Here is a 22,310-nt window from a genome sequence, read left to right as displayed (position 1 = left end):
AGTATCGATACAGAAATATGATCTTCCAAGTGATGTTTCATGCGATATTTCGTTAAATATCTATATCGATATGTTCTTGTTATGTAAATCGATGGACACTGCCAGCTTTTTCGCTATTTTCAAGTTAAAATGCATTTATTTGCGGCAGCTGCAAATGCAAACAAACATTCGGTGACGTAAAAAAGAGAATTAGCCCCAAGTGAAATATGTGTATACACGGAAACATTGGATAAACCAAAGGCATTAATCAATTTGCACGTTTACATTTGCAGAAACAAGAAAAAAGGCGCGAACTGCGCTTGAAGCGATTCTGGCGGTCGCCGAAAACAACATCCTCGGACGACTCCACGGGCTATGAGAGTCCGACGCGCACGAAACCAGCGGCAAGTGCCAGCAGCAGCGATGGGCAACGCTTCAATCATCTGCACTACACCAGCCTCTCGCAGGGCTCCGGCACCTCATCCTCGGCGACGGGCATGGCGTGTCTGGGTCCACCGAGTGGTGTTGGTGGTGGTGCTGCAGCCACCACTGGCGCTGGGTCATCCGGCAACAACAAGCCATCCTGTTCGCTGCCGCTGCTCCAGGTGTGGCCCAGCCAGGTAGGCGGATTTAACTCTGTGCTTTTGTTTGTTTTTTGTTTTTGTTTTGTCTGTTTGCTCCGTGTTCGTTGTGTGAAAGCGAAGAGTGTGTTTGTGGGTGAGCGTGAAACATACAGGAAACGAAAAGCAAATGCAGAAAAAGCAGCAACTGCTTTCAATTTTGGTAATTTTTAGTTGGATTTTCCTGCCTCGTTTGAAATGATCTGAGGTTAAGTTGCGTTGCGGTCAGTTGCGCTGTGCCTTTTGCGTTAATTTGTTTTTCCAACGTCTCTCTCTTCCCCCCACCATACAACTCAACACACCTACCATCGCCATCTCCACCACGCCACGCCACACCACACACACCCACACACACACACCACTCGCCTCTTATTTTGTGTGTGCGTTGCGTGTTTGGTTTGGTTTGGTTTTGGTTTTGGTTCTGATTGCTGGTTTTCTGTGGTAGCCGCTCTTGCGCCAGGAGGGCTTCGTACAGTTGCGTCGTAACAGCGGCCCCGAGGGCCAGCGGGTATGGTTCCATTCAGTTACTCTCTCTCTCTCTCTCCTCTTTATCAAAAGTCTCTCTCTCTCTCTACCCTCTTTCTCTAACTCTCTCTCACTCACTCAATAGTCTACTCTTATTCCCTTTTTACTACTACTTGAACTACTCCTTACTAGACTTTTTTGCATGCCTCGATTAAGCCTCGCAACGAGTGCTACTAACCCAAAGTTTTTGACTACTTACTAACTGTATAAATATGACCAAAATCCACCCAACTTGTTGAGGTTATTTTTGCGTATTCTACACGTGTTTTTTTATAACTAGAACCTCCGTTTATTATGTATCTCCATTGGGACTAATTTTTTTGCTAAAGTTTAGTACTAAATATCCCCCGTGCACAAATGGCGAGCAAGGGCAATGGCCAATAAGTTGTGGGAACGTTAAAAAATGTCCCATTTATTGCCCACAAGTAATACCTTCCACAACTTATTGTTCAGTCTCTGCTGCTGTAAGTAAGTAACACCCCACACCCAAGACACCACCAATTCGCCTTGTATATAACTCTTATATATTATGTATATTACACCCGAAAAACCGAAAGTTTTTGAACCACCTAACTAACTGAATTCACCACCCAGAAATCCCACACGGCCGAGTCCCCCCACCTCACACTCACACAGCACCCAAGGACCGGCTTGCCCTGTCCTCCAATCCCTCCAAAGAAAGAAATCTAAACCCATTCCCATTCTGCCCTGAATTTTGCCCCCACTCAAACGTACCTTGGACTCTTGCAGGACTCACCGCGCGGCGAGGCAGATGGCCAATCGTTCATATTTCCCGCCATCGTGGAGACGAATGTCAGCAGCCCCGTGGGCGGAGGGAGCAGCAGCAACCTCAATCTGAATGCCAGACGCAGCCAGAATCACCTGACCCTCAGCACGGATCGACGCAGCTCGCTCTACTGTGATACCCTGCACGCCGGCGACTCGGGCATCGACTCGGTGCAGGCATCGCCCTCGCCCAACGCCTTTATCGCCCCGCCGGGTGTGCTCAGCCTGCCCATGGGTCGGACGGGCGGTGGATCGTGCCACGTGTCGCCCACGAGTACGCCGACACAGGGCTCGCCGAACTTGTCGCTGGGGCGGCGGGGCATCAGGAACAGCATCTGTGTGGTGCCCAGCGGAGATGGAGGGAGGCGCAAGTCGAGCGCCTTGCTCCATCCGGACCATGCCCGGCTGTTTGCGTTGAGGATGAAGCATGCGGCGGCTCTGGAACGGGCGCAGACATCGCCAGACCAAACCTCCATCGAGGATGCCAATGAGTTCCATGACAACGGACTGGCCACAAATCTGCGGCTGTGCTCGGCCTCGTCATCGACGACGTCGTCGCTAACATCCGTGGCAGCGGTCAGCCTGGGCGGATCCGGCGGCATTGGCGCTGCCGGTGGTGTGGGTAGCTGTGTGGTCGGGCTGGGCATTGGCATTGGCAGCAGCGGCCTGGCCACCAGCAGCGGCAGCGGTGGCGCCTGCTCCTCCGGCTCCGCCTATGCTGTGGGCGCGGCGGGCGTCCAGCAGCGCGTCTCCGATCCGTGGCTGCAGCCACAATCGGATCGGGAGCGAGACTCCCGGCATGATGGCCGCCGACGTTCCTCAACGATGACCGCCCGCTACTCCCTCTTCGATGCCCTCGACCTGGAGTACGTCCTGCTGAGGGCCGCAGCCAGGGGTTCGGTGGGTCCGTACAGCCTCAGCGAGTCCATACACAAGCTGACCTTCACCCAATCCCTGGCATTTCCCGCTCTGGCCCGCGGCCTGGCCACCAAGCGGCGCCGATCGGCCACGCACACCAGCTCCCGGCCCCTGAATCCGCACGAGTCCGGTCTGAACACCTGCGCCAAGGTGGTCACCGCCGTGGTGCTGGTGGCCCTCTCCTTTATGGTATTCTTGATAGTGTACAAGTTTGTGCGAACGTGAGGTTTGCTCCTGGCCCCGTCGCCAGAGTTGCCAGTCACATATCAGGCCAACTACGGACTGGATGATTCCTCATCCATCATCTCATCAGCTGGCCGCAGTCTGGGCAAACACATGTCGGGGTTCAGGAGCAAATTAGGTCTGCGTGAGGCTGACTTTGAGTGATCCCCTCGCCTGCCAGGGGGAACTACAGTAGAGCATTAGAGGAGGCGTAGAAGGGTTAGGCTGTAGATGCTGTAGGGTGCAGAAAAAAGTGCGTATTGAAAATTTTTGTGATAAACTATCAATGAAAAGCAAATTTTCCACAAAACAAGAATCCAAAAGCAAAACAAAAATGAAAACAGATTAAGTAAATCGGATAGATAACAAATTAAAGGCTTAAACAATTTAGTAAACCGCTTCAAGAGGCTTGCCAGAGTTTCATATATAAAATATAAAGTAATATTTTTTTATATATATAAAAATCGAATCGCTGCTCGCATTTCCTAGGCTCCTACTTAGCAACAAGATTTTATAATAGAACACTAGACTCTCCCACAAAGAAAGATTATGGGGGGAGGGAAACCATTTCATTGTTTTGCAGTCACAGCTGAGAAGTGGAAGTGCCTAACTTTTTGATTAACATCTGGTTATTTTTCTTCTCCTAAAATCGAATTTATCCAATGTTGAAATTGTTACAAGCAGGCATGACCCCATCCCTCTAGGGAAAGTACTTTGGTGGAGGGCATTGGAAGGATATGTGTGATGATGGATTTTGAGTTCATTATGCAATCGGTAAGAATTTTTACATCAAATAAAAAATGTATTCCTGCTAAAAAACTTAGTTTTAAAATATTTTCCATGTAGTTTCTGTTATTTTATTCCTGATATTTTGCTCCCTGTTTCCTTTATCCCATCAACATTCCTCGCCAGCCCCGTAGAACACCATTTTAGTGCTGAATAATTGGCTTTAGTCGTTAAGCGTCAGGCAGAAGGAGGAGATCAATGTGACCTACCTATCAATAAATTTGTGTACTGACTTGTTAGATGGCTAATTGACAGATGGGCGGTGCGAATGATATATTATGGAAATCCAGGCATATTTAAACATCATATTTACGGTAGCTATATATACATTACGTAGTTATACAAGCAAATATATGTATGTCGCGTACATGTTCATGTACATGTGTGGGTGTTTATAAACGTATATTTAAGCGGCTTATATGTGACAAAGCACTTGCTGAAATACCAATACAGAAGTAAAGAACAAAAACTATCTAACTCTACTCTTGACTTGCTGCCTTACTTTCCTCTAGTGAAAAATAGTCGAAACAAAACGAAACGAAACCAAATATGAATAAATACGTATGAACAAAATCCCAAATAACAAAATTCTTCATAAATTGCTGCCTTACTTTCCTACTCTATACACTTGAATAACGAAAAAAGAAAACCTCTTAGACTCTCTCAGAGCTTTTTCCACTTTTCCCTCTACTATTCTGTGAGCTTGACCCAATAGTTTATGCAGAACAAAATCAATTTTATATAATGCTAGATATACAGATTACATATACATATATTAAATGTACTGTTAAATAATTGATATTTAAATAAATGCTGGCTAAATGTAAACCCTTTCTTGTATAAGTTTAAGTTGAATATTTTTTATGTTTTTGATTTCTGCCTTTGCTTCGTTATGCATAAATCATTTGTGTGAATTTGTCGACTGGCATTCATCAATATTATATTGTATAAAATGAATTTGTGCATAGCCTGGACATCCTTTTGGTTTTTCGATTACGATTGGTGTGCAACGACTATGGTTAAATATAAATATATTATATATAAAATTGCATATTTAATGTCACACTATATAACAAAATAAAAGCAACAAAAAAGGCAAAAGATGAACCACAAAAATCCATCTGTAAACCGTAACAGTAAGTTGAAACGTGCAACAATAAAAGGAGAACTTTTCAAATAATTAAAACAATATTTGTATTTCCATTTTTACGGTTCGCTACGGTTCGGTTCCTCTCATCTTTGCTAAAGGTAAAATATTTTCATTTTAATTCTTTTTGCCCATTTATCTCTGGGCTTTGCCGCTGGCTTCCTGGAACTGTACGACCGACTACTAATTGAGAGTAACATGCCCGAGTCGGATTCAATGAAGCCGATGAAGTTGGGCAGGGGATGGCTCCAACTGCACAACTGATGATGATTTATGAACAGCTTCGTCGATTGGCAGCAGAACAAGTTGCAAAAGTGCTAGGGGAATATTCTCGCATACTAATTAGGGGAATAAATGTGAAGGTATCTCTGGTGTGCGTTAAAGTTAAACTAAGTTCAATGTACAAAAAATGCACAGAAAGTTCCACCAAAAAAGGTGTGCCAAATATTTTGCAATATTTCAATACAAAAGTGAATAAAGAAATTATGAATTCCCCACAAGCGGTACAACTAAAATTCCTACAATATTTTGCATCCCATTTTAAATGCATTTTATTATGTACGAAAAGCGAGAGGTACTTTCCAGGAAATGGGGTAAGTTTTGAACTGCCAAAGGGGAATGTGGAATATTTTAACACGGAAAATACTAGGAAGCATCAACAGGGGTAGAAGCAAAGGGAGAGACTAGGAGGAGTCAAGGATAGTACCCACAGGACCTGTACTTAGAGTTCCACAACTACTTTAGCACTCTTTGTAGCACTTAAAAATCATAGCCCTTCAGCTAATAATTGATTTGTCTGTAGGATTAACCTCTTGGCATATCTATGCCATCGATTTGGGTAACGATTGATGTGCCAAGTGTCCGCCAAAAGTTTACAAATTGTCGGGGAAGTCAGAAATAATTTGGCAAGTTTCTTGGTAAGTTTTCCTTAGCCCCTCAACAGCATATACTGATGCCCAGTCCGGTATTTAGAGAATCCCTCGAACTTCCTGTAGCCTTGCCAGCTTTGGGGCTTTATGAATAAACTGATTCTCTGTGATAAATCGTGCTGTATCGTTGTCGTTGTCGTTGCTTGTCTGCGCATTTTCGCTTGAATTGCTAATCCAAATAATTAAGCAAACTCAATTAGATTTGCCGGAGCACATTTATATGTAGATATATTTATTGTGCATACAAGTACGAGTTTGTGTGGCACAAACCGCATGTGATGTGTGTTTGTTCTCCAACTAATTTATACATAAAGGGACAAGGCAAAGAAAGCTTCCCAGAACGAAATGAAATGAAAATACAGAAAAGACCAGTCCACAGGCAAAGGACAGGCATTTGGGCACAGATTGAAAGAACTTGGGCAGGGCTGGGGTTTGGGGTGGTGGTCCAAGCCATTTGACGAAAGCTGTGGCAGGATTAACAAGGCAGCGTGCTGGGAGCGTCAACTGCCTGGCTGGGACTAGTCCATAATTAAGCAGACAAACCACAGGAAAAGGAAGAAAATTGAAGCCCCAGACCCGAAACAGAATCGAAATCACAGTGTGGCTGTGTCGCCTCTCTCTCTCTCTCTGTTCTCCTCTCTCTGTCAGCATTCATAACATAACACAGAGGTAAACAAAAGTATTCATTCCTCTGCCCTGCTCTGGCCTGCTGCCCGGATATAACGCATACGCAGTGTGTACTCGTGTCCGTAACAGTTTCGGAAATAATTGAAATGAAATTTTAACCGATTCACTGCCCTCGAACACGTGTTTCAATGCCAGACCCACTTCAGTTTTGTTTTGGCTGCTGCATTAAAACACACATTTTATTTTCGATTTTTACCCTTGCCAGAGGCTTGAATGGTTTTCTCTAGATATTTGTAGGACTGAGTGGGAGTCCCCTTTGTGACCCTGTCAAGTGTATCTTTAATTCCTGAATCTTCAACCTTCTATTGATTACTGTAGCTGACATTTGTCATGAATGTTCAAAAGGGTATTTAAAGCTTCTGCCTGCGGTGTTGGTCCTAATTTTTGGTCGTGCCTGCCTGGGAATATATATTTTTAGAACCCAAGGTTGCCCAAGCTACGGATGCTCATGCGGATGTGGATGATTTGAAAAGTGGTAGGCAACAGTTAGCAAAGGAAAGGGGTTTGCTGGCAGCAGCATACGGCAGCGGGATGAGGGGTTAAGCACACACGAGCCGCCGTCGCCGTTGCTGCCGCCTTGAGAGGCACAGAAAATTCAGCCACCAGTCCGCTAGGCCGCTAGGCCACCGATGATGTTCAGGTGCAGTTGCATGGGGCAGTTATTTTCCCCTTTTTGTTCAAACTTGTTGCAAATACGTAGCGCGTGAGAGCGAGAGAGCGACAGAGCGAGGCAGCTGCGGCGCATCTGTCGAGGCCTTGACTCTGACTGTGTGTGTCCTTGGGTGATGGAAGGAGGCGGATGAAAAATAAAACCTTGTGCAAAAATTGAAAAATTTGTCGGCCTCCTCTATACACAAGAGCAATATAGTCGCACTCGTACGAGTGCATACACATATTTTCGGGGCATGCGGAGAAAGCACTTCCACGGGTGTTGGCAGATGAAAGCTGAAAGCTGGCCTGGCCTGGCCTGGGCTGGGCTGCTGCCACAAAGGAAAACTGTGGATAAATGCATGCAATCAAAAATGGAATTTCTAAGTGTGTGATCCATTTCGGTGCTTGGCAGTGTCATAACCGGTCCCAAAGCCAAGCATTCATAACACTTTTGCAATAAAACGAATCACCATAGATAATCGTTTAAGGACTAATTGCTAGAAATTGGAACTATAATGGCTGAAGGAGTATTTACTAAACTCAATCAAGATGTGACTCTGAAACGTTTAAGGCAACACAAGCCCAACTTCCAGCGTGAAATTATTTTAATTTAATTTTGAAGATTTATTTATAACAATTTTACAGTCGATTCCTCCATCACTCCTTCCGTTTCACCATTTTTAATTTAATAACTAAGTACGCGCATCTTTAAACACCTTTTCATTGCATTAAAATCTGTGTTCCGTATTGAAAATCATTCAAACATGATCCCAAAAGGAGAACCTAAGCAGAATCCGTGTTTTCGTAGCCTCTGCCACAGCAAAAAGGTCAAACAAAATTTGATTTACATTTTAAACAGCGCACACGATGAAAGTAATTTGGCTAAAAATTGGACAGCAATGATGCGGAAATTAAGAGGGGGTGCTATAGGCATGGCATGTCCTATAATGTGGGAGGCAAGGAGGACCTTTTGCATTTCAATTAAAAATGATTAAAGATACACAAGGAAAAGGTTAAAAGTCGCGCATGCAGCACAAAATTGTTGCGGACAAATAACTTTCAAGGCGAACAGCAGAAAGGAGCGGCAGGAAGAGGCGTTCACCGTTGGGAAACTGTCACACACACACTCTCTTGCAAACAAACAAATAAACAAACAGATAAACGCTGAAGATTCCTTACTTATTTTGCCTTTTTTGGTACCATATTTTATGCAGACGTAGGCCCAAGGACCTAAAGATGGGGAGCGGCGTGGAGCGCCTGCAAGCATGAAAATTAGTTTTGCTGACTGCAAAAAAAAAGAAGGAAAAGCAGGAAAACAAGGAAATAAATGTTTTACGAGGAGTGAGAGAGAGAGGAGACGAGGAGACGACTTACAACCTCAGTGCAAGCAGCAGCAGCAGTAGCAATGGGGCAAAGGACTCGACGCGTGCAGCAAAGTTCCCTCTGTTTTCCCTCTGGCGTTTTCCACTTAGGAGGGACAATTGGAAAACGCGTCAAACGTGGCATTGTTCCAGGAGTGAGTAGGGGGGCCGCAGGGAGGATCCCTTCCATAGCGACATTGTGTCTGCTTCGCGACGCATGTTGCCGGCAGCCGACTGCCGACTGCCTGCTGCCCCGTTGCTTTTCGCTTCCTTGGCCATTATTCGTTTTTGTTGCCTTTTAACAATTCTTTTATGATTTCCTTAATAAACACATACATTCATACACTCATACATACATATTTACATGCATATATTTGTATTTGTATTCCTGCCCATCCCCACCCACACAGTGGCAGCAGCCGAAACGTCTGCAATTTCAATTTAACAACGCCATATGTCTCGCTCACTCACTCTCTCTCACTCACTGCATCCCTGTCTCGCTCTTTAGCTTTCTTCTTGCCCCGCGGCTAATGTGTTTTCCACAGTGTTCTTTTTAATGAATTTTAAATGCGAACTTGCACTTAAGCATGAAATTTAATAAGCATTTCGTAATGCCTTACCTATTTGCAAATTCAATGGACCAAGTCGGAGATTCCTCTCCATCCAACCATCCATCCACGTGGCGGTGCACGCTCCTGCAGGTCCTTCCTCCTGCGCTTGACAGCTAATTGAGCTCAACGTTGCTTCTTATGGGGCCACTTTACGGTTCCAAGTAAACGGGCACAAAGACAAGCGCTCACACAAACCTGAGTCGTGTCCGAGTCTGGGTCTGAGTCCTGTCCGTCCTCCTGCCTGACCTGCCGCTTCGCTTTCGTAAGACAATTATGAAATGCGTTTTTTATAGCCCTATTATTGCCCTGCCTCGGACGGACACCGTGGAACGGGGGTTCAAAAGGACAATCAGGCTTTGTTACGCCCAAGATTCAAGTGAGTGTCGTGTCTTTGGCTTCCTTTGATTAAAAATATTCTTTCATCACATTTCACTTGGGCAGAAACACAAATGAGATATTTTTTACTGATTGAAATTAAAGATTTGAAGGTTGTTGAAGGGGAATAATAGCTTGAAAGGTATAATAGGTTATAATTGAATTAATTACCTTTTTTTAACTGATGCTAAAAAGTTGTTTTTGGCTTTCAAATTAACGTATTTTTGAGCTCCAGCGTTGGCAACTCTGTTGCTGACTTTATTTGGTATTTTTTCATATACCGCGTCTTAATATTTGTATTCCCATGCACTTCAAGACTAGTTAAATCTGAAACAATATGGAAAATGCATGCAGTTACAGCGAGATAAATATATGAAGTATAGATTTGTAGTCATAATTTAAATATTAAATATATGGAAATTCGATTACGTTCATTTGATATTTATCCACAAAGCATCTAAACTAATTTATGAGATTCTTTCAGCAATAGTCAAGCCCAAAATTCGAATTTCGTGGTTTTCGAAATTGGTCAAATAAATCTGGGTTGGTAATGCCATTTAATCTGGGTCCCAACTACAGTTAAGGTTTACATACCGTAAAAAGCGGTATATAGTGGCATATAATGGCACATGAATAATGAATTTCATCTAGATTGTATCTAGATCGGTTTGTATATACATATAACAGGTTAAAAGCATGTCAGTCTACAATAAAGTCATTATTAATGTTTAAAGCAGCTGAAAATATGTCATTTTTGTATCAAGTAATGGAAACAGGGTATACAAAGACATGCCACACTACTGGTTGTCAAGCAACAAGTTGTCAAATACGTAACATTCCAGCAACTCACGTAACGTCTTGTGCTATTTTTGTTGGCTTAACTTTTTACTTTTACCTTTCTTTGAGAACCATCTAATAAAAGGCAGTCATGAAAACTAGTCAATCTTGTGGAAAATAATTGATAAATTGGATAAAACTATAGTTTCAGGGCTAGAAATTCGAACTAAATAGTAATATTAACTCGAAGATCAAAATCAAGAAACATCATTTAAGATTTACGGTTCACGGTTTATTTTGAAAATATTATTGACGGTCGTTCGGTATGTTTGATCGATAAATGCGCGGTCACACTGGCGGCGGGTTAATTTTATAAACAATGCAACAAAATTGAATTGAAGTGGCAAAACCATGGATCACGACGCAGATGAACAATCTTTCCAGCTACAGGCGTTGGAGATACGCGAGCCAGATGCCGGTTTCGATCCCCAGCTGCCACCACAGACCGGCGAGGAGTATCTGATGCACATGGCCTACGAACGCAAACGCTGCCCCGCTGTGGTGACCAAACGCTCATCCAAGATTAAGAAAGATGTCTCCGACAGAGGCCAGGAGATGCTGGAAAGTGTGAGTAGAGATCGAGGATCCATGATGCATCTTTATTAATGGATCTCCCTTCCCTTGCAGATGCCACTGCCGCCACACAAGTGCCTGCTGCCGACGCCAGAGTGGCGCGATGAGCAGACAAAGAGTTTCCAGGCAGCCCGCTCCCAGGTGCTGGAAATGCGGGAGGAACTGACTGCCCACAACTACGACCAATCTGCAGAGCCCCCACTCACCACGGACACTGAGAAGTGGCAGGAATTCTGTCGCGAGAGGCAGCCACTGCTCAGCACCCTGTTGCACCTGAGCCAAAGCGACTTGGAGCAGCTGCTGGAGATGCTCAGCCAGTGGCTGCAGGCCGAAGAACCCGTGGACTTGCTCATCAAGGATGTCTGGCTGGGCCGTTGGCTCTACGCCACTCTCGTCTGTCTGCATCTGCCGCTGGAGCCGTTTGTGTACAGCACACTGCGCGGCATAGCGCGCTCCTGCATCCAGCTGAGGAACGCCCTGTCCGAGCAGGAGGTGAAGCGAGCAGCGCCCTACAATCTAATCATAACACTGATTGTCCAGGTCTTTGCCCAGTCCGATCTGGAGGCGTATCTGTAAGAGTTTTGTATCCCCTTAATGTAGATTATAGAAACACTTTCGTGTGCCGTGTAACCGTTTAATAAGCGTCAAAGATGCGCCTGTAGCTTTGGCAAATGTCGCAGCTTGCCTCGTGTTCATCTGCGGGATCGGAACAGAACGAGTGGCTGTCGTGGGTCAGGTAGGAGCTCTGGCTGACGCTGCTAATCTGCGTGCTACCCGAACACGTGGAGAGGCGCCTGTGCTGCTGATGCTGCTCTGTAGATGCCCCACTGCCGCTTGTGGTCACTCCCGAGTAGCTGCAGCAATTCGATTTCTTGGCATGGCAAACGGTTTGCTGCTTGCGCGGCTGCTCCAGGCGACTCGTGCAATGGCTCTCCGCGTGACGATTGACCGGCGGACGTCCTCTCTGGTGTAGGCTGGAGCAGCTGCATCCGCTCTGTCGGTCCTGCGTTGTCATTTGCGCCGACAGCTCCACCTTGGGCGCGAGTATGCCCGGAAATGCCGACGTTGCCTTCATTAGCAGCTGCACATTGGAGCTGTGGGCACAACTCAAGCGCGGGCACCGTGGGCTGCATCACGTCCGAGAGGGAGCCCAGGAAGTAGGCCAACCTGCGCCCATTCTGCCAGATGGTAATCTGCAGCTGCTCCGCCCTCAGCAGCTCGTGCATCTCCTCCAGCGAGCCGACGCTCTTGAAGTAGCCTTCCATTTTGAATGTGTCGTGGCAGAGCATCGGGAAGCGCGGCTCCATCGCCCCAGTGCGGAAATAGTAGCCCAGCGTCTTGATGGTGGCCTCCAGGTAGCCGTGGGAGCACAGCCAAACGCCCGGACAAGTCAGCTGCAAGTGGAATTTGCCATAAGAAGAGGAACAAAGTTTCTTTCTCCACCAACCGCATGCAGTTGCAGCTCCAGGCGCACATAGAACCTCTTGTGTGACATTTTTAAGTGAAAGTTTTTCATGTGCTCACTGTGTTAGGGGGGATATGTGTGTGTGGGGGGGCTTGGGGCTTGCCTCCTTTGTTGTGGCAGCCGGAACGGTTGCCCCGGGCACCCATTTAAAAGTGAATTTTGAAATCGATAGCGAATCGACATCGCTTGCCAATACTGGCAGTTGTCGTTTTAACCGGTTCCATACCGGTTGGCAAGCAACAAGCGGTTCCTCACTGACCTTCTTAGTTTTAACCTTATTTTTTAAGCAATGCATTAAAAGGAAGTCATAAAAACTAGCGAATATTGTGAAAAATTGATTTATGAATCGAATAAAATTATAGTTTTTGTGCTAAGAATCCTAACTAGCTAGTAATATTAAATAGAATATTAAAATCGACTAAAATGATTCATGATTTACTATATACTTTGAAAATGAGAAGGTATATTTCGGTATCTTTCTGAGGGTCAAACACTAATTCTTATCTCAAAATTGCATTTCCACGTCAGTTTAATTTATTATTATCATTTTTGCCCAAACATATTGTTGAAATGCTGCCGCGCTTAGTCATACTCTCACTGGGTGTCCTGGCCAGCCTCCAGCTCGGCCAGGCGGACTCTCCCGAGGAGGAGCAGGGCGTCCGGTATGCCAATCGCTGTGAGGCGTGCAAAATTCTGGCCGCGGAACTGGAGGCGCGTCTTGGGGAGACCGGCAAATCGCACGACGTGATTGAGACGGGCTACTCTGTGGACGACGTGCGGCCCAAGAAGCGCACCGAGTACCGCAGAAGCGAACTCCGCCTGCTGGAGTCGCTGGAGAATGTCTGTGAACGCGTGCTGGCCTACAATCTGCACAAGGAGCGGACGGACAGCACGAGATTCGCCAAGGGCATGTCGCAGACATTCCAAACGCTGCACGGCCTCGTCGACAAGGGTGTCAAGGTGGACCTGGGCATACCCTACGAGCTGTGGGACAAACCGCCCGTCGAGGTCACCCAAATGAAGACCCAATGCGAGAACATGCTGGAGGAGTACGAGGAGACCATCAGCGATTGGTACTTCAAGTTGCAGGCGGATAAGTCTCTACGGCAGCATCTCTGTGAGGATCATGTGCTGAAGAAGCAAGCGGAACGGGAGTGCTTGAAAGAGGAGCTGCCACCGCCAGAGAACAATCCCAAAGGCGACAAACAGGAGCTGTAGGCACCCGGGACCCTAGAGATTACCCCACACATGATCAAGTCCCACACGTTTAGTTTAGTGCCAAGTGAAAAGTGTTTTAATTAGATTTTAAGTAGACTTACGCGAGTCGTGTCCACCGCGACTGAGCCACAAAATGTTACTGAAAATGTCTCGGCTCAGTGGCCGCGAGGTGGGCCTATTGATTCGGTCGACAATTAAAAAGTTGAGTGACCCGAAAGGAGGTCACTCCACTCCACCCATTGGCAGGCCTCGCCTGCCCCACAACTGCATTTCCGTTGATGTCCTTTCCTGTCCTGTCTTGTCCTCGTGTGTTTCTTTTGTATAATAAATACGTAGCGTATATTTAGAAAATAAAAAGTATTTGTATAATTTATAATTGGATTTTGCATGATTTTTGCTTTGCTTCTGGGGGAATCATTCGAAAGGGGATTGGGGATGGGTTTGATTAAGTCTTGGCTTCGATGCGAGATTGTCTTCCCTTCCCTGTGGGTGCGCTTAGAGCTTCATCACATCCCAGGGATCGTCCATGTACTGTAGGATTGCTTTGTCGTTCAGCCGCTCGCCAAAGACATCCTTGAGCAGCCGCAGCACACGCTCCTCGATGAAGGCCACCTGATCCTGGGGACAGTAGTCATCCTGAGCGGAATGGGCCATCGTTATGGCCACGGGTGGCACGGGCAGGCGCTCCAGGAAACGCTTGAAATTCGCAAAGTACTCCTCCAGCTCCTGGCTGGTGCTGATGTGATGCGGCAGCCCGTTGTTGTCCGTGGTGCTGCCCGAGTCGAATATCAAGTGCCAGTCAATCTCATCGTCCGGATACTTGTCCGCCAGCTGCTCGGTCAGACGCACAATCTTGGCATACACCTCCGGGCTGATGACCGTCTCGTCGGGCAGCTCGAGCCCCTCCAGGCTGCGCTGCTCCTCCAGGTGCCAGAAGATGCGCTTCAGCGCCTCCAGCTGCGTCTGCCGCTTGTCGGCCGTGGCCATGTACTCAGAAATGGTGGCTTTGGCCGCCTTCTTCACCGCCTCCACGCTCACAAAGTGAAAGATCTCCTTCAGCTGGTTGTAGCAGTCGGCGTCCTTGTAGATCTCCAGAAAGGGATTTGATGTGCTAAAGAAATCCAAGTCAATGTCCAGCACATAGCCCTTGGCATCCTCCGCCGTGACAAACTCCGCGGGATCGAGACTGTCGCTGTCTGCGTCGTAGACCTGCAGCTCCACCTGCCGCGACTCCTGCAGGTCGTCACTGTTGCAGTAGTTGCCGTCGGCAATGAAGTAATCCAGCGGACAGTCCACGCCAATGCAATCTTCCTTCTGGCCAATCTTGAACGAATGCTTGCCTGTGGGTATCTGCTTGCACCACGAGTTCTTCAGCCAAACCATGCGATTAAAGTGGCCTGAAAAGGGCACAGCGAGAGATTGAGATTACGCTCCCGGACTGGACTGCACTGTGGGACTCACCTGCATACAGCGTGGGCATGATCCAGTTCTCGATGCTCAGCTCGTTCAGCATCGTCTCCTTGTCGTAGGTGGAGCTGGCGGCTATGTGCCGCGGTATCACCAGATCCGGATGCGAGTCAAAGTGCACCAGCAGATTGTTCTCCAGCGGCAGGTGTCGCGTGCCCAGGCAGCGGTAGATGAACTCCAGCACATCGTTATGATAGTCCACAATGAAGACGGGGATGCGTCGGAATGTACGCAGGTTGCTTTGAGTGCTTTGAACTCGCTCGAGCACCAGCTGTGGCACCACCTCGTCGTCTTCGTCATCTTCATCCTCTTCCTCCTCCTCATCATCATCATTGTCTTCGTCTTCGTCTTCTGCCTCCCTGTCGGACAGATCCTCCTCCTCTGCGACAGTCTTTTGTCTCTTTGTTGGCGGCGCCCCCTCCGCCGCTGCCTGCTGCTGCTGCTGCTACTGTTTCTGTTTCCTTGCCACCCGCACTTTCACTTTGCGACAACTTTTTCAATGCTGCCGCAGCACTTTCCATATCCAGCGTATCCGATTCCATTTTGGTTTTTTGATTATGTTATTAATTTAATTTCCAATTTATTATTATTTTTTTTGGTATTTAATCGCTACAGCGAAATTGGATGGTCGCACGACGATGAATCCGCATTGAAGAGGTACTGAGTGTTGCCAATTTAGCCGTTTTCCACTAGATCTAGCGTTTTTCAATTGACAAATGCGGGATAAACTGTAAAATAGCGGGTAGCGGAAATTATAGCTATTTTACAAGATATTTTTGCGGTATTTTAGCTTTTTCAAAATATCTACCATCTTCAATTATTTGTATGCTTTACTTAAGTACTTCGCAGTATTGTTTCCATTAGAACGGCAAAAATAATATCGATAAGTCAAAAGAGCATTTATTGAAACGATTTGTATACTATCACTGACGAAATATTTCAGAAGAATCGATTTTTATACCATCACTGACTAAATATTTCACAATTTGTTTAATCGTTCGCGAGTGTCAAGGCAGGTCCAGCACCGTGGAAAATTCTAGCCAGAAATTTGTTAAAAAATAAAAATGTCCAGAAATTGTAACTTTTCAGAAATTAGAATCACCCCAGGAACAAAATGGCTCTTATTTGCGAGATTCTGCTGTTAAAATAGCGTTTGTTTTAGCTTCCATCAAAATTGTCCGTCTATTTCTAGCTTTTTTCAAAGCCTAGTTTAGCTTTTTTATGACCCGAAGAGTTTGCAGCACTTCAGTTCGATGTTGGGGCTGTCGATATTTTTATATTCGGTGTTTCTGTCGATATTTGTTGATGAGTCTTGCTATCGGTGATTGCTGACGAGGGCGGGCAATGTTCTTATAATTTAAACAATATGATGCTTAGTTTAAAGTGTAGTCGTGTGTAAGAGTTTAACAAAATATATCGTAGTGAAATGGATTGATGTGTATGTGTAGGAGTAGGTGTAAGTGTAGGGCAACAGAAGGTTGACTCAGAAAGTACGAACAACAGAAGGTTGCTTTGACATACTTTTAACCTTTTCATATGTTTTCTATGTATTTACAAACTGATGTAGATACATTCTCGGTATCTAAAATCTGCAACATTTCGTTTAGATGGATCTTCAACACAGACAGACTTGTTTAGGCATTGATTAAATCCTGAGATTTCCAACATTCCTAAGGGTATCATAATGTTGCTCATTCAGTGCCTATGTTGGGGAACACTGCTGATTTCTTTTCGCAGCATATTGCTGGCCCATAAAATAAACAGGTCACACTATTGTCCACCGACCAGATATTTTTTCTTATTTTTTTTGTATTTAATTCTTATTCCAGCTCTTGGCGCTGGAATCGTGGTCACACTTTAGACATCGATAGCTATCGATATATGTGTCGATGTGCTTCCGCAGATGGCGCTAAATGAGGGCTATTTTTGAATAATTTTAGCGAAAGCTTTTGCAATTTTAAAACACTCTGAAGATGGAAATGTAGTTTTAACTACAAATTCAATTGCATAGTTGCACTTAAAACATTATTGCATGCCATCACGCTGCACTCCCTTCCCCTCTTGGGCCCACCCATCATTACTCTCAAGGTTACTCCGCTTTTGGAGACTTTTTCAAATCAATATTCGGTGTGTGTATAGCTCGTAGCTCGAAGCTTTTCATTCATAAGTTTGCTTTTTGTATCGTTTCTCTCCCTCTGTCGCTTGGCTTTCGTTTCGTTTCGTTTCGTGTTGGTGGCTGTATGTACTACAAAGGTGAGAAGAGAAGGGAAACGACGCCCACATGGCTGATTGGAATGCGTAAAATGTTGTAGCAGGCATTGGGTGTGTGTGTGTGTCTCTTTTTTGTTGTGCGGGCTGCACAGCAGCCACCAGCTGGTGGGAATGAATGGCATGGTCTGGTCTGGAAAAACGCTGACTCCGCTGTCGGGTCGGGTCGGGCGGCGCTGCCCAGGCGTTGGTGTCGTGGGCGTGCGATGTTTCCGCCGCCGCGCGTTATCAAAAATAAAACTGTATATAGACCTTTGTGGGTGTATTACACACACCACCGAAACACTTTGCTGCTGCTTTCCTTTTTTTTTTCTTTTTTTTTTTGCCAGGCCAAGTGCTGGCTTCTCTGTTGCGTGGGCGTACAATGGGTGCTGGGGGATGCCACTGCCACTCTGTTGTGTGTGTGTGTGTGTGTTTGTGTGGCAAATTACAATATCCAAGTGGCAGGCAGGTTGGCCAGGGCACGAGGGTGTGGCAGACACTTTATGCGGACGGGGACGCCCACGCTGCAGCGTGAGCGCTTCGCTCCATATTTGATTTACAAATTACTTGGGTCAACATAATTAACGGACCTGCCACGCACTCACACACTCACACACTCACACACTCACAGACAACACAAAATAGAATACTGCAAAAATAAAAGCAGACACCCAGCTACGAGTACTCCGTTCGAAACGGAAGTGCCACGGTGAGGCAATTGAAAATCCACTTCGGGAGCATCGCCCAGTTAAGCGCGGAGTTCGCCTTCGAGCATTCAACATTTTCAGCACTTTTATTGAATCAATTGGCTGCAATTGGGTTCACAATGTTTTGTTTTTGTATCAATTACAAGAGCACAGCGGCCCGAGGAAAGCTCTTCTCTGAGAACTCTTCTCTGTCTCGCTCCCCTGCTGTCTCTTCAGCTCACCCAATTCTCGCAATTAATTTGCCTTCAGCTTGACCCGGGAGGTCAAGCACTGAGTCGCATTAACCTTCGTTAGCCCCTCGCCGCCATTGAAGGAAGGATGGCTGGTCGATGGATGGGCGATGACAACGCGCAGTTGCTAGAGAATGAATGGCAAAAGCAATAGAGCTACACTCTGAGCTTGAATTTGGTTCTGATGCAAAGAAAAGGCCCAACTCTTAAAGTCAGTATCGAAAAGGAAAGAGCAAAGACTACCCAAGAACAAAAAGGAAGCATTTCCGATGCCTAAAGAGTGTGAAAAAGCCATCAAAATCATGCCCATGTTTCCTCTTATTAAATAATTACAAGATACTCGATAAAGAGTTCCCTAAGGGCTCCATTCTTGACCATATTCCATCTAACTTTGTTACAGATATAGTACTCAGTATCCCCAGAAGCTTCACCATGCCAAGATCTAGTCTTTCCTTCTTGTTTAATTCTCAAGTCAATCCAAACCAATCTTCCTCAAGTTGAAAGCCTTCAAATTATAGTTAAATATATTAGCAAAAATTCCCTCTCAAGGGTCGTGCCTTCATCTTTGCATTTTCCTGCCAAAATTCATCTTTAAAGTTCCATTTAAGCTGCCTCTCTCTCGCTTAACCCATCCCATGCCACATTTTGAGCACTTCCCACACTTTTGCCGCTTGAACCTTATTTTAATCTCTAATTCGCCAAAGCTACCCTCGAATGACGTCAAAAGGATTTTGATTTTGGGGCGTAGGTGTACCTTTTCGTATTTTATTTTATTTTTTTATTTTCTCTTTCACTTTCAAGAACAAAACGTGGAGCCAGGGCAGCCTACTGCTGCTGCCCGTGCCCCTGCTGCTGCTTCTGTCAGAGAGCTGCCGTAGAATGAGTCAGAGGGCAAAAGGCAGGCCCGTACAGAGAGGTTGAGGCAGAGGCAGAGGCATCCATTACCAACGTCATTTGGTTTTCAATTCGCTGAATAGTCAGTGATTTGGTCAGGTCGGTCCCTCCAGCTTTCCAGTTTGTTTCATATCAATCGCAGGTCGGTCTCGTGCCCGTGGGCGTCAAAGCTGAATGATTGTTTCGCATCTGCCTGTTGCCCCCTGTTTCCCCCTCCTGCTGCCTGGTGGAACAACGTCATCCAAGTGGGTATGTGGAGATGGAGATGGGAATGGAACATTTCAACGTGTTTCGTTTCTTTCTTCTGTGGAAGGGGCCTTCGCCTGGCCTGTTCTGGTCAAACGTCAAACGCAACGCACGTCGATCGTCAAGACTCGTGGCGCCCACAAACATCCGCTGGCGCGTGATTCACAGAAAATCTGCTTGGGGGCCTGGACACCAAAAGAATTAGTGGGTAGTCTGTGTGTGTGTAATTCCGCGACAAGTCTGTCTGATCCGCAGAACGGAAACACGAATACGCGATAGTCAGAGGGAGGCCGGGCCCGGTCCCCACCGCCTAATCCCTTTCGAGTTGTTTTAGGTCAGTAAAGCGAGTCGTGTGGGAAAATGATATGTGGCTTCCATTCTAATTCTGCCATGGAATGAGGACCATGATATAAAGAATCAATTGTTAACAATTTTAGTTTGAAGAACTTTCATGGTAAATTCCAATTGCAAAGTTATGCATAGGGGAAATTATGGTCTTCCCTTGAAAATAAATCATGAGATCGGATCATGTGTTGCTCGCACCACTTGATGAAGCATTTTCACCAGAACTTTCATCACTTGTACGCATCATCGGTTGAGGAATTGGTCATGTCTTGGAGTGACTACACACATCAGAGTGATATTGTACGAGTATACGCCTGCCTCATCAATGACGATAGCCACAGTAAATGCCGTCAGCAGACATTGGCGAAATCGAATGGCAATCGTGATGTGTTAGAAATGCAATTCTATTTTTGATTAAAGTCCTCAAAGATTGTGCAGATAAAGCGAAGGCGGCAGCAAGTGATTCATTCATTCATTCTCCAATTGAGTAAATTTAGTCAGTACCCTGTGCTGGGGGTATTCCCTTCTCAACAAAAATGTTTTACTTCGTCAAGTGCGCGGCACTTGGACTTTGAACTTGAGAGGGGGCAGAACTGACCTTGACTGCCACTACCTGTGGTGGTAGAAGCGAAGCCAAGGCCGGGCGGGGCCCCGGTACAGCAGGCAGGCAATTTAGAAGCTTTTTGAAGTTACACCTAGCCGCCACCCACATGCAGGCTGCCTTCCCCGCCTCCATGTTTCAAGGCAACACCCACGCGCTATGTCCTGGGATTCCTGCACTACCCACAGCCTTCAAATCGCAAAAACCCCATCGAAAATGAGCAACGCAACGCAACCCTCTGCCCTGCCCTGCCCCGCCCATGTGCGTGGGTGTTGCTGTTTCTGCTTCTGCTTCTCTCCATCTTCCACTCTCCCCCGCTGCTGCTGCTGCCGCTGTGTCACGGACTTGGGCAACGATTTTTGGGTGAGAATTTCATTCATGAAAATTCTCTCCTCGAAAGTCGCACTTTCGTTGTCGTTGTGCCCGTTCTGTGTTCGAGTGTGTGTGTGTGTGTGTACACAAAGAGCACGTTTTGCTGTGCTCCGCTTCTGGGTGGTTTACCTAACCGTATACATTTATGTAAAGCTGCTGCTACTGCTGCCGGCGCAGGCGCCAAAACTTTTGTTGTGGAGAAATTTTTGCACGCGCTATCCACCGCGGCATATCCTTGAAACTGTCCTTATATGCCCGCCCATGTGTGTGTGTGTGTGGGCTGGGTTTTTGTGTGTAAATATCAGGGTCATGGTTATAAAATTAAACATTTCTGGGAGTCTCCAAAATAACGGGAGCCCAAGCCTAGCCCCAGTGGAGATGGAGCAAAATACTTCATTGATGATTCGCCGCTGGCTGGCTTCTTCCCTAATTCCTTATCTCCACTGTACAATCGAAACTCTCTCAGTGGACTCCCCCACCCACATAGAGTCTTCCCTGCTCCATTAACTTTTGCATTCATGTAGAGTATTTACTTTGGCTCTCACGCTCCAACTTCGAGAGCAGTGAATGTGTGCGAGAGAGGCGGCAGGAGTCGGCGGGGGCTAGTTTTGCTGGCGAAATTCAATGAATCAACATGGGGGCACGCACACACGTACAGGAGGAGCACGCATACCAATGCACAAAAATATCAATGAACTTTACACAAAACTTTTGCCAGCGTGTGCGGGAGCGGCGTGTGAAGAAATAGACAAGGCAAAGAGAGAGAGAGTGGAGCCAGTGAGTGTACACAATGAATGGCACTGAAAGGCAGGTGAGAAATGTGCAATGAAACCTTGGGAATTGCAGGGAATGCAATCTCATTGATTACTTATAAAAGCAGTAATATTTGATATATTGAATGTTGCAAATACAAAATACCTAGTAAATTTCCAAGCGGGCTGTCAGTGCACCTTTTTGTAGAGTCGGAGAGAAAACATGTGCCTGCCTGTTCTCACTCACTATCTCTCCACTTCCCACTCATTGGAACGGCGTGTCTGTGTGTGTGGGTGATGTTGCTGGGTAAATTGCATGAGTGTTAGTGAGAGAATCGAGTGGAATAGTGTCTAAGCACAACGAGGTGACGCCGCTATGTATGCCAGCAACATGAAACGTGCAACATTTAAAATACCCTTCGAAAACAGATAGTAATAACCTGCTGATATCTTTACCATTTATAAGCACAATAATCTATGGATGTACTATATTGTCTATAATGAATGGAATAGAGATATAAATATTCAGGAGTGTTAACACTTCCCATGTTTCATTATAAATTTGCAGGGTCTTTTTATTTGAATTGTTAAAAACAGTTAGTTCTGGGAAAAAGTTTTGATACTTAGGTACATTAAGATTTTACCTATATTTTACGCAGATAGGGTATACAATCTTCCGTATTCATGTGTTACCTCTCATCTGCCACATGAAGCCGAGCATCATTTGGGACTCACGCTTGTAACGCAATAATGAGT

General features: G+C 45.9%; 5 protein-coding genes across 5 annotated transcripts; 3 read left to right on the top strand and 2 right to left on the bottom strand.

Annotated features, from left to right (window-relative positions):
• Nucleotides 1-78: 78 nt before the first annotated feature.
• Nucleotides 79-3,371, top strand: LOC117895722. The gene is made up of 4 exons (XM_034803579.1): nucleotides 79-171; nucleotides 273-599; nucleotides 1,045-1,107; nucleotides 1,875-3,371. Exons 1-4 carry the CDS (start codon nucleotides 130-132, stop codon nucleotides 3,051-3,053), a joined length of 1,611 nt encoding a protein of 536 aa, XP_034659470.1. The 5' UTR covers nucleotides 79-129; the 3' UTR covers nucleotides 3,054-3,371.
• A 7,367-nt stretch (nucleotides 3,372-10,738) lies between these two features.
• LOC117894837 (protein Gemin2) lies at nucleotides 10,739-11,637 on the top strand. The gene is made up of 2 exons (XM_034802085.1): nucleotides 10,739-11,001; nucleotides 11,062-11,637. Exons 1-2 carry the CDS (start codon nucleotides 10,786-10,788, stop codon nucleotides 11,581-11,583), a joined length of 738 nt encoding a protein of 245 aa, XP_034657976.1. The 5' UTR covers nucleotides 10,739-10,785; the 3' UTR covers nucleotides 11,584-11,637.
• On the bottom strand, nucleotides 11,620-12,620 carry LOC117894836. The gene is given in 3 exon segments (XM_034802084.1): nucleotides 11,620-12,124; nucleotides 12,126-12,401; nucleotides 12,455-12,620. Coding segments are annotated over 3 exon segments (828 nt in total). The 5' UTR covers nucleotides 12,524-12,620; the 3' UTR covers nucleotides 11,620-11,641.
• A 356-nt stretch (nucleotides 12,621-12,976) lies between these two features.
• Nucleotides 12,977-14,047, top strand: LOC117894177 (protein canopy 4). Its single transcript, XM_034801082.1, has one exon. The coding sequence runs from the start codon at nucleotides 13,043-13,045 to the stop codon at nucleotides 13,688-13,690; it is 648 nt and encodes a 215-aa protein (XP_034656973.1). The 5' UTR covers nucleotides 12,977-13,042; the 3' UTR covers nucleotides 13,691-14,047.
• Nucleotides 14,048-14,074: 27 nt separating this feature from the next.
• On the bottom strand, nucleotides 14,075-15,838 carry LOC117894176 (UPF0489 protein C5orf22 homolog). Its single transcript, XM_034801081.1, is given in 3 exon segments — nucleotides 14,075-15,087; nucleotides 15,152-15,573; nucleotides 15,575-15,838. Coding segments are annotated over 3 exon segments (1,449 nt in total). The 5' UTR covers nucleotides 15,700-15,838; the 3' UTR covers nucleotides 14,075-14,185.
• Nucleotides 15,839-22,310: the final 6,472 nt, after the last annotated feature.

Source organism: Drosophila subobscura, chromosome J (assembly GCF_008121235.1).
Source record: "Drosophila subobscura isolate 14011-0131.10 chromosome J, UCBerk_Dsub_1.0, whole genome shotgun sequence".
Classification (NCBI taxonomy): Eukaryota; Metazoa; Arthropoda; class Insecta; order Diptera; family Drosophilidae; genus Drosophila; species Drosophila subobscura.
This window is presented reverse-complemented; position numbering and strand designations above follow the sequence as displayed.

Bases quoted from the DNA above. Each gene is read 5' to 3' on its own strand.
- LOC117895722 (XM_034803579.1), top strand. From the start codon at position 130: ATGCATTTATTTGCGGCAGCTGCAAATGCAAACAAACATTCG. The intron at 172-272 runs GTGACGTAAAAA...TTACATTTGCAG, and splicing joins CAAATGCAAACAAACATTCG to AAACAAGAAAAAAGGCGCGA. The intron at 1,108-1,874 runs GTATGGTTCCAT...GGACTCTTGCAG, and splicing joins GCGGCCCCGAGGGCCAGCGG to GACTCACCGCGCGGCGAGGC.
- LOC117894837 (XM_034802085.1), top strand. From the start codon at position 10,786: ATGGATCACGACGCAGATGAACAATCTTTCCAGCTACAGGCGTTGGAG. The intron at 11,002-11,061 runs GTGAGTAGAGAT...CTTCCCTTGCAG, and splicing joins GCCAGGAGATGCTGGAAAGT to ATGCCACTGCCGCCACACAA.
- LOC117894177 (XM_034801082.1), top strand. From the start codon at position 13,043: ATGCTGCCGCGCTTAGTCATACTCTCACTGGGTGTCCTGGCCAGCCTC.